Source organism: Haliotis rubra, unplaced genomic scaffold, assembly GCF_003918875.1.
Source record: "Haliotis rubra isolate DU_JTF1 unplaced genomic scaffold, ASM391887v1 Scf1297, whole genome shotgun sequence".
Taxonomy (NCBI): Eukaryota; Metazoa; Mollusca; class Gastropoda; order Lepetellida; family Haliotidae; genus Haliotis; species Haliotis rubra.
Window position 1 is genome coordinate 78,135 of NW_025765222.1, and position 11,823 is coordinate 89,957.

The 11,823-nt window shown below is 46.2% G+C and overlaps 1 protein-coding gene across 1 annotated transcript; it reads left to right on the plus strand.

Moving 5' to 3' along the window:
* Window positions 1–7,652, plus strand: LOC124267042. The gene is made up of 7 exons (XM_046701869.1): window positions 1–339; window positions 1,072–1,218; window positions 1,549–1,679; window positions 1,781–1,930; window positions 2,333–2,488; window positions 6,499–6,725; window positions 7,061–7,652. Exons 1-7 carry the CDS (start codon window positions 267–269, stop codon window positions 7,125–7,127), a joined length of 951 nt encoding a protein of 316 aa, XP_046557825.1. The 5' UTR covers window positions 1–266; the 3' UTR covers window positions 7,128–7,652.
* Window positions 7,653–11,823: the final 4,171 nt, after the last annotated feature.

An 11,823-nucleotide genomic window follows, 5' to 3' on the forward strand; every position in this document is an offset into this window, starting at 1 on the left:
AGCGGCAGCATTAAATGATGGAAAAGTCCGCGAAATATAGGCGAGGTTGTAAATAATATTTCCAAGACTCGTCTTATATAACCATACTGATTTATATATCAGCGTGTACTTTTACACGTTGCATCTATGAGTCGTTTTGAAGTCTGACTTTTGGAAAGTTATATAGTTTCTGCAAGTTTGAGTAGAGGTGTGCCGGTGTGATCGGTCGTTCCGCCTCACTGGGTCTGGGTGAATGTGGACGTGAATCTGACGACCCCACCATCAACATGAACAACCGATATCCACTGAGAAACATCCCAGTCCGAGGCCAGGACTACATCAACCCAACACTTGCTCACGGTAGGACGGACATGTGTGGTTCTAACTGTGTACAACACAAAGTAATTGTGAGAAATCAAAATGTGAGGTAGAAGCCATTGAGCTTAATGTCTGTTATGTCGGGTTGTATTTCGGGGATGGCCGAAGTGGGAAGAGGTGTAGGCACATTTACTCCAGTTTCCACTGTCTCCTATACGAACAAATGATAAAGAGTTCCTCCCGTTCCCCCATCCCAAATATTTGTAAATTATATACTAAAATGATTAAGAAAACTTAACACAACAATTACTAGAGAACTCACAAAAATGACTGAAAGTACAAAATTTATGTTAGGGTTAGGTGTAGAGTGAGGTTTATGGTTGGGGGAATTGAAGGAACTCTTTCTCTTACCTATCAGATATTGATTCAGCATAATGCGAGTTAGGCTGACGTTTTGTTCCAGTATTCTGAATAACAATGTACTTGTTCTGATTTTGATTTTGACTTGTGTGTATGATATATGTTCCCTTGGGTGAGATTCTCTGAATTGATTTGTTCATTTGGGTGAGATTCTCTCTGGTACATGAACTTGTTCATTTAGATGAGATTGTTCATTTAGATGAGATTCTCTAAATGGACTTGTTCATTTTGGTGAGATTCTCCTGGTACATGAACTTGTTCATTTAGATGAGATTCTCTAAATGGACGTTAGACTTTGTCATGTAATTCACTTTCAATGAATTATTCAGTGATCTGATGTTGGCCATGTTTCAGTGATGGACCTGTTGAATACCTGGCTCCCTCCAACGCCTGTGACATCACCCGATGAGATGGTCATACAACAGAGGAGTCGACGCCGCCGCAGTCCACCCAAACATCAGTCCCCAGTCACGAGCCTCAGTACAGATTTCCAGTCGTTTGGTATGTAGATCTGTTGATACATCTTGGTGTTTGTTTCTTAATGTTACACACAGCAATATTCAAGCTATAAGCTATTGTTTGTATATATTCATATCGAGGACAGACAATCCTACATTCAGCATTGTGAGCAACAATCTGTGCAGTCGGCATAAGACGTACAGCTTTGTAGCTGACAGCCTACCATTTGGTTTATTCTAACAACCAGTGTCGTCCGTGACTTTGGTCCAGTTCCAACACAGGATCCATATGGTAGGACTTGTGAGTGCTTCATACAAATGATCAAAGATTCCAGATTCTGACACCTGCCATTCATGAAACGTTCACTTGCAGAGTCACCACCCAGGGACCACCTGATGACCACGCCCGATGTGGGAGACACGCCCCTCAGACATGCAGCAGTTGCTGGTATCAGGAAGAGACTGTTGATGAGCCCAGAGTCTGACGCCACAGCACTCACAAAGGTAAGTGTAGAGTTGTGTCCCCTGGATCAGCCAGGAAAACCTGCGTCACGTATACTGTTCACTCTCTCTTTATTTGTCGATTATTCCATTTTTGATCCCAGACTCTAGCCCCGCCCTACAAAAAGACAAGGAAACGTGAGAGTGCTCAGCGTGGGATGTCGGACGACCTCCGACAGGAGCTATCAGCCTTGAGTAACCAACAGCTGATAGAAGTCATTTCCAACATTGCAAAACGATATTCCCTGCAGAAGGTCAGTCACTGAGTTATCCCCTTTTGTTGAACCTGTGTTAATTACATCACATAGCAGTGTTATTTGTTTGTTTTATGGAAATGAATCCTAGTTAACTATTCAGTTTCAACTTGGGAACTAACATGTAACAATATAAAGTTCCAGACCATGGTGAACTTCCAGTCTATATATAGTACCCAGCACACCACTGCCCCCTGCTGAATCTCAACAGTGAAACTATGTCAATACTGTTTGATAATGAATAACATCCTATACTGATTTTGAAGGGGGTGATGACTTCCATTGATATACTGTATAGTCATATGTGCAAATCTTTACAAATTGTGTTTGAATATTACTGCATATGGATGCCATCTATCCCATGTAATCATGTTTTGAGTTGTCTCCCCTACATGTGTGCAGGAAGTGAGGTCAGCATTACCCGCCCCTGATGTGTCCCCGCTGGTGAGGAACCTGGAGTTCTTCTGTCGCAACATTCTTCGATCTCTGCCGACATCACGGCTGATGAAGGATGCTGGATGCTACCATCGAGTGCGCACCCACATCGACAACTTTAAGGTAGCAGAAGAGTCCCTGTTCTTACATAGTATACCAGGAGCAGATGTATAGGGCTACCATCGAGTGAAGGGTGCGCACCCACATCGACAACTTTAAGGTAGTGGCCCAGTCCCTGTTCTTACATAGTATACCAGGAGCAGATGTATAGGGCTACCATCGAGTGCGCACCCACATCGACAACTTTAAGGTAGCAGAAGACTCCAAACTTTAGTCTCAAAGTGGCCCAGTCCCTGTTCTTACATAGTATACCAGGAGCAGATGTATAGGACCAGCAGAAGTGAAGGGTGTGGGACCAGGAGAAGTGAAGGGTGTAGGACCAGCAGAAGTGAAGGGTGTAGGACCAGCAGAAGTGAAGGGTGTAGGACCAGCAGAAGTGAAGGGTGTAGGACCAGCAGAAGTGAGGGGTGTAGGACCAGCAGAAGTGAAAGGACCAGCAGGACCAGCCAGCAGAAGTGAAGGGTGTAGGACCAGCAGAGAGGTGTGGGACCAGCAGAAGTGAAGGGTGTAGGACCAGCAGAAGTGAAGGGTGTGGGACCAGCAGAAGTGAAGGGTGTAGGACCAGCAGAAGTGAAGGGTGTAGGACCAGCAGAAGTGAAGGGTGTAGGACCAGCAGAAGTGAAGGGTGTAGGACCAGCAGAAGTGAAGGGTGTAGGACCAGCAGAAGTGAAGGGTATGGGACCAGCAGAAGTGAAGGGTGTAGGACCAGCAGAAGTGAAGGGTGTAGGACCAGCAGAAGTGAAGGGTGTAGGACCAGCAGAAGTGAGGGGTGTAGGACCAGCAGAAGTGAAGGGTGTAGGACCAGCAGAAGTGAAGGGTGTAGGACCAGCAGAAGTGAAGGGTGTAGGACCAGCAGAAGTGAAGGGTGTAGGACCAGCAGAAGTGAAGGGTGTAGGACCAGGAGAAGTGAAGGGTGTAGGACCAGCAGAAGTGAAGGGTGTAGGACCAGCAGAAGTGAAGGGTGTAGGACCAGGCAGGGTGTGGACCAGGGTGTAGGACCAGCAGAAGTGAAGGGTGTAGGACCAGCAGAAGTGAAGGGTGTAGGACCAGCAGAAGTGAAGGGGTGTAGGACCAGCAGAAGTGAAGGGTGTAGGACCAGCAGAAGTGAAGGGGTGTGGGACCAGCAGAAGTGAGAAGTGTGGACCAGCAGAAGTGAAGGGTGTGAGGAGCAGAAGTGAAGGGTGTAGGACCAGCAGAAGGGTGAACCAGGGTGTGGGACCAGCAGAAGTGAAGGGTGTAGGACCAGCAGAAGTGAAGGGTGTGGACCAGCAGAAGTGAAGGGTGTGAGGGACCAGCAGAAAGTGAAGGGTGTAGGACCAGCAGAAGTGAAGGGTGTAGGACCAGCAGAAGTGAAGGTGAGGGTGTGTAGGACCAGCAGGACCAGTGAAGGGTGGACCAGCAGAAGTGAAGGGTGTGGGACCAGCAGAAGTGAAGGGTGTGGACCAGCAGAAGTGAAGGGTGTAGGACCAGCAGAAGTGAAGGACCAGTGAAGGACCAGCAGGAAGTGAAGGGTGTAGGACCAGCAGAAGTGAAGGGTGTAGGACCAGCAGAAGTGAAGGGTGTGGGACCAGCAGAAGTGAAGGGGTGTGGGACCAGCAGGTGTGAAGGACCAGCAGAAGTGAGGGGTGTAGGACCAGGAGAAGTGAAGGGTGTAGGACCAGCAGAAGTGAAGGGTGTAGGACCAGGAGAAGTGAAGGGTGTGGGACCAGCAGAAGTGAAGGGTGTAGGACCAGCAGAAGTGAAGGGTGTAGGACCAGCAGAAGTGAAGGGTGTAGGACCAGCAGAAGTGAAGGGTGTAGGACCAGCAGAAGTGAGGGGTGTGGGACCAGCAGAAGTGAGGGGTGTAGGACCAGCAGAAGTGAGGGTGTGGGACCAGCAGAAGTGAGGGGTGTAGGACCAGCAGAAGTGAAGGGTGTGGGACCAGCAGAAGAAGGAAGGGTGTAAGGACCAGGACCAGCAAGTGAAGGGTGGGACCAGCAGAAGTGAAGGGTGTAGGACCAGCAGAAGTGAAGGACCAGGGAAGTGAGTGGACCAGCAGAAGTGAAGGGTGTGGGACCAGCAGAAGTGAGGGGTGTGGGACCAGCAGAAGTGAAGGGTGGGGGACCAGCAGAAGTGAGGGGTGTAGGACCAGCAGAAGTGAAGGGTGTAGGACCAGCAGAAGTGAAGGGTGTAGGACCAGCAGAAGTGAAGGGTGTAGGACCAGCAGAAGTGAAGGGTGTAGGACCAGCAGAAGTGAAGGGTGTAGGACCAGCAGAAGTGAGGGGTGTAGGACCAGGAGAAGTGAAGGGTGTAGGACCAGCAGAAGTGAAGGGTGTGTGAGGACCAGCAGAAGTGAAGGAGTGTGGGACCAGCAGAAGTGAAGGGTGTGGGACCAGGAGAAGTGAAGGGTGTAGGGCCAGCAGAAGTGAAGGGTGTGGGACCAGCAGAAGTGAGGGGTGTGGGACCAGCAGAAGTGAGGGGTGTAGGACCGCAGGAGCAGGACCAGCAGGTGTGGACCAGGACAGAAGTGAAGGGTGTAGGACCAGCAGAAGTGAAGGGTGTGAGGACCAGCAGGACCGCAGTGAAGGTGTGAAGGACCTGGAGAAGTGAAGGGTGTAGGACCAGCAGAAGTGAAGGGTGTAGGACCAGAAAGGTGAAGGGTGAAGGCAGAAGTGAAGGGTGTGGGACCAGCAGAAGTGAAGGAGTGTCACGACCAGCAGAAGTGAAGGGTGTAGGACCAGCAGAAGTGAGGGTGTGGGACCAGCAGAAGTGAGGGGTGTGGGACCAGCAGAAGTGAAGGGTGTGGGACCAGCAGGAGTGAAGGGTGTAGGACCAGCAGAAGTGAAGGGTGTAGGACCAGCAGAAGTGAAGGGTGTAGGACCAGCAGAAGTGAGGGGTGTAGGACCAGCAGAAGTGGGTGTGGGACCAGCAGAAGTGAGGGGTGTAGGACCAGCAGAAGTGAAGGGTGTAGGACCAGCAGAAGTGAAGGGTGTAGGACCAGCAGAAGTGAAGGGTGTAGGACCAGCAGAAGTGAAGGGTGGGACCAGGGTGGGACCAGCAGAAGTGAGAGGGGGACCCAGCAGAAGTGAAGGGTTTAGGACCAGCAGAAGTGAGGGGTGTAGGACCAGCAGAAGTGAGGGGTGTGGGACCAGCAGAAGTGAGGGGTGTGGGACCAGCAGAAGTGAAGGTAGACTAATGCTTAGTCTCTGAATATGTATTTCTTTGACAGTAACAAGCAAGCCCATTTAAATTGAGACAGACTACCGTGAAGGGTGACCTGTATATGATATACAGAAATTAGACTAGTATCGTAACGGATGGAACTGACAGGGAAGGCTAGTATTTCAGTTGTATACAAGATGAGCTAGTCTAGTATTGACAGTTATCCACAAATGCATGTTAGAATCTGGGTTAGAATTGATCTTCAGTAACCCGTGCTTGAGAGGCAACTAACAGGATCGGGTGGTCAGGCTCTCTGACTTGGTCGTCAGGTCCCTAGTGTAATCACACATGTTGTTTGGCTGGAGTGAGAGGACAGGGCAGAAGCAGGAGGCCTTAGCTCAGTGTGGGGTCTTGGGGAGTGGTGGGGGAGGCTCCCATGAGCTAATAGTAAACACTAGTGACATCTAGAGATCAACTGATAGCTACAAGTGCTCTGTTCGCTTGTGAATTCAGCAGAATGGTACAGACCTTGTAGCTGTGGAAATCTAGACTCGCCACATTTTCGAGACTTGTGTGGGACTTCTTGGCTATATTTGCTTCAGGGTCTGTATGACAGCCAAATGCCATCAGTTCCCAATTGCGTAGATCAATGCTCATTGTGTTGATCACTGGATTGTCTGGTCGAGACTCGATTATGTACAAACTGCGGCCATATAGCTAGAATATGGCTGAGTTCGGCGTAAAACTAAATTCAGTCACTCACTTACTTGTTGCAATGTTTCATATTATTCGAGGAACATTCACATATTACAGAACATTTATTTGGTAATGTTACCAAGGTTACTACCTCCACAGATTGTTCCCTGTTCCAGGAAGCCTGTATCAGCCAAGGGAGACAACTCCAGCAGTGTAGGGCGTGGCTTGCTCTGTGGGACTATGTGCGGGGAGCCTGGGTTGTGGTGGACAAGCTTCCTGTCTGGTGCCATGGCAACCAGAACAAGGCCAAATTGGCATGTCAAAGGTCACTGGCAACTATGGCAAAAACAGTGGCAAAAAGTGGTGGACTTACCCAGACAAGTCTCACCCAACTCATCAAGTGGTGAGTAACCATGGAAACAACAGCGTTTGATCCATCAATTGACTGAGTGGACACTACTATTGATGCTGGAACTAATTAAGGAAACTGGATATTATTTCTCTGTCTATGTCTCCTCCTTTCTCTCTGTCCCTGCCCTTCATCTTCCCTTCTTACACTCCCGGCTCGCACCTGTCAGCTGTCTCTCTCCTCCCTGGGGCAGCCTAGTAGCTAGTGTCACGACGAAGACCCTGGTTGGATTCCCTACTTGGCTATGTAACAGGGTGGAAAATATTGTATATATTTTGGTTTGGTTTGGTGTTTGGTTTTAGATATAACACTCTCTCTGTGTGCTGCAGGTGCAGGGAGAGACAGGGAGACTGCCCCGCCCTGGCTGCTTGTGTTCTGATGGTGGAACAGACCTGACTGTCACCCCGACTGCCGACTCATGTACAACACAGACCCAACTCAGTTGCTCCACCAGTCTCCATAGGATGTGTTATCAAGTGATGGCTTCAACATACGTCCAACATGGCAGCATGTGGAAACATGTTGTGCGGACAACACTACTTACTTGTTGCAATGTTTCATATTATTCGAGGAACATTCACATATTACAGAACATTTATTTGGTAATGTTACCAAGGTTACCACCTCTTCAGATGGAGTTGCTTTTCCCACATTTCCTGTTGTTTTATTCATTTACTGGTTGCCATGGTAACTGATATTGTTGATGTTAATAGATAATGGTTTTGAATTGAATTATTTCATGAAATATGTTAAATCTGATGTTAAAAACATTCAGCATCATGTTTTACTCTGTAGTAGTTACCTCCCCTTACTTCATTGTGGAATTCACCACAAGAGCCGTGGTATGGATGGGACTGAGGGGGGCACCATCTTGACATTGTTACTTCTGCAATTATGTTTGTGAATAAATATTTTAATGAAGTCAGTGTTCCGTTCCTCCTCCAAACTGTATTCTGAATCAGCTGCAGACTGCAGAATCTCCAGTTCACAAGATATGGAGATGGTTAGTATTTGTGCAGGGTTACAATTCCCTCAGCAGGGTTGCCTCCCTTCAGGCTACCAGGATCCTGTGATCCCCTTCTTCATTCTCAGGGTTTTTTTAAGGGGGGGGGGGGGGACTAGCACTAGTAGTAGTTAATGTGCTGAAGTTTCCAGGGATGAGAATTTTCATCCCTGAGTTTCTGAGCAAAGTTGTGGGTTCAAATCTGGGCTTCCCCTGATTACACAGGTTTGTCAGTGATATAACCATGTGTATGTGTGAGACCTGCAGAAGACTGTCCGCCCACATGAAGCTGACACACTGATATAACAGGATTACTACGAGGGTGAACATATCGGGGTTCACTGATATAACAGGATTACTACGAGGATGAACATATCAGGGTTCACTGATATAACAGGATTACTACGAGGATGAACATATCAGGGTTCACTGATATAACAGGATTACTACGAGGATGAACATATCAGGGTTCACTGATATAACAGGATTACTACGAGGGTGAACATATCAGGGTTCACTGATATAACAGGATTACTACGAGGATGAACATATCGGGTTCACTGATATAACAGGATTACTACGAGGATGAACATATCGGGGTTCACTGATATAACAGGATTACTACGAGGATGAACATATCAGGGTTCACTGATATAACAGGATTACTACGAGGATGAACATATCGGGTTCACTGATATAACAGGATTACTACGAGGATGAACATATCAGGGTTCACTGATATAACAGGATTACTACGAGGGTGAACATATCAGGGTTCACTGATATAACAGGATTACTACGAGGATGAACATATCAGGGTTCACTGATATAACAGGATTACTACGAGGATGAACATATCGGGGTTCACTGATATAACAGGATTACTACGAGGGTGAACATATCAGGGTTCACTGATATAACAGGATTACTACTTCAGGGATGAACATATCGGGGTTCACTGATATAACAGGATTACTACGAGGGTGAACATATCAGGGTTCACTGATATAACAGGATTACTACGAGGATGAACATATCAGGGTTCACTGATATAACAGGATTACTACGAGGATGAACATATCAGGGTTCACTGATATAACTGGATTACTACGAGGGTGAACATATCGGGTTCACTGATATAACAGGATTACAGGGATGAACATATCAGGGTCCACTGATATGACAGGATTACTACGAGTGAACATATCAGGGTTCACTGATATGACAGGATTACTACGAGGGTGAACATATCGGGTTCACTGATATAACAGGATTACTACGAGGGTGAACATATCGGGGTTCACTGATATAACAGGATTACTACGAGGGTGAACATATCAGGGTTCACTGATATAACAGGATTACTACGAGGATGAACATATCGGGTTCACTGATATAACAGGATTACTACGAGGGTGAACATATCAGGGTTCACTGATATAACAGGATTACTACGAGGGTGAACATATCAGGGTTCACTGATATAACAGGATTACTACGAGGATGAACATATCAGGGTTCACTGATATAACAGGATTACTACGAGGATGAACATATCGGGGTTCACTGATATGACAGGATTACTACGAGGGTGAACATATCAGGGTTCACTGATTTGACAGGATTACTGGTGGGATCAAGTAAAGGGTTGTTATCACACCTGGTGGACTTCCCTCCAACACAGCTGGTCATATTCGTGACGTACTGTCTCCCTACAGGAGTAGTTAGGGAATGGCCGTTGTATTTTATGTTACCCTGACCAGTCAGAGTGAGCGGGAGAAGAAAAAAGCTGAAAGTACAGAAATGTTTACTAATTTCATACCTTATTTTGTATTTAAAACTTGTCGTTCGAGCTGCTGTGCTTCAAAACTTTTTTTATTACATGTTGATGAAAGATCAGGCACACCTGTATTTTATTCCCCTGTGAGCAAGTTAAGAGTAGTTTTATTCCAGGGAAAAGAATTGTTGGTTAAAACTGAGATCAGAAAACTTTCTATTATACACCCGTGCATTAAGCACCACCCTATTTTGAAAATAAGATGTGATGCTATAGAAAAGTTAGGGTATAGCCATCAATTTAATCAACCTGTAGCTAAGAAGAAGCTTTATCCACTGTCAGTTTTACAAATACCATAACCGTTTCTATTCTTTATGAAAGAATATGTTGATGAAAATGTGATGGGACTGAATTTTACCCAAATAACTGTTCCTCTCCTGCTCAAACTACACAATTAATTAAGTTTTGACTAAAAATAACAATTCTGTTATATACCAAGATGACATTTACACATCAAGCAAGCTTTAATTATGCACAATCAGGAAGAACCCAAATGTCAATGATTCAGATCTTTTTCCAACAATACAGATTGCTAATTGACAAAAACTGAAAAAGGCCGCATTAATGATTTTGGAATAATTTTTTTATGATTTTGAGTTTATTGTAATGAATAAACACTTCTTGCCGGATAATTACAACTAAAATCTGTTTGTTTTCTTTGTAAAGCAACTTTTACTGCATTTTAAAATGTACCTGTGAGTGTGACCAGCTCACAGTGATTGTGTAGCTGTGATGTGTGAATGGGACCAGCACAGTGATTGTGTAGCTGTGGATGTGACCAGCACACACTGATTGTATAGCTGTGATGTGTCCAGCACACACTGATTGTATAGCTGTGAATGTGACCAGCACACAGTGACTATGTAGCTGTGAATGTGACCAGCACACACTGATTGTATAGCTGTGAGTGCGACTGACCAGCACACAGTGACTATGTAGCTGTGAATGTGACCAGCACACACTGATTGTATAGCTGTGAGTGCGACCAGCACACAGTGACTATGTAGCTGTGAATGCGACCAGCACACACTGATTGTATAGCTGGTGGAGTGTGACCAGCACACAGTGACTATGTAGCTGTGAATGTGACCAATAGCACACACATTGATTGTATAGCTGTGAATGCGACCAGCACACAGTGATTGTGTAGCTATGTGACCAGCACACACACTGATTGTATAGCTGTGAATGTGACCAGCACACAGTGACTATGTAGCTGTGAATGTGACCAGCACACACTGATTGTATAGCTGTGAGTGTGACCAGCACACAGCGACTATGTAGCTGTGAATGTGACCAGCACACACTGATTGTATAGCTGTGAATGTGACCAGCACACAGTGATTGTGTAGCTGTGAATGTGACCAGCACACACTGATTGTATAGGCTGTGAGTGCGGACCAGCGCACAGTGACTATGTAGCTGTGAATGTGACCAGCACACACTGATTGTATAGCTGTGAATGTGACCAGCACACAGTGACTGTGTAGCTGTGAATGTGACCAGCACACACTGATTGTATAGCTGTGAATGTGACCAGCACACGAGTGACTATGTAGCTGTGAATGTGACCAGCACACACTGATTGTATAGCTGTGAGTGTGACCAGCACACAGTGACTATGTAGCTGTGAATGTGACCAGCACACACTGATTGTATAGCTGTGAGTGTGACCAGCACACAGTGACTATGTAGCTGTGAATGTGACCAGCACACACTGATTGTATAGCTGTGAGTGTGACCAGCACACAGTGACTATGTAGCTGTGAATGTGACCAGCACACACTGATTAAATAGCTGTGAATGTGACCAGCACACACTGATTGTATAGCTGTGAATGTGACCAGCACACAGTGACTATGTAGCTGTGAATGTGACCAGCACACACTGATTGTATAGCTGTGAGTGTGACCAGCACACAGTGACTATGTAGCTGTGAATGTGACCAGCACACACTGATTGTATAGCTGTGAGTGTGACCAGCACACAGTGACTATGTAGCTGTGAATGTGACCAGCACACACTGATTGTATAGCTGTGAATGTGACCAGCACACAGTGATTGTATAGCTGTGGAGTGTGACCAGCACACAGTGACTATGTAGCTGTGAATGTGACCAGCACACACTGATTGTATAGCTGTGAATGTGACCAGCACACAGTGATTGTATAGCTGTGAGTGTGACCAGCACACAGTGACTATGTAGCTGTGAATGTGACCAGCACACACTGATTGTATAGCTGTGAATGTGA

Coding starts and splice junctions, on each gene's coding strand:
- LOC124267042 (XM_046701869.1), top strand. CDS start 267: ATGAACAACCGATATCCACTGAGAAACATCCCAGTCCGAGGCCAGGAC. Junction 1,219..1,548: donor TACAGATTTCCAGTCGTTTG/GTATGTAGATCT, acceptor GTTCACTTGCAG/AGTCACCACCCAGGGACCAC. Junction 1,680..1,780: donor ACGCCACAGCACTCACAAAG/GTAAGTGTAGAG, acceptor TTTTGATCCCAG/ACTCTAGCCCCGCCCTACAA.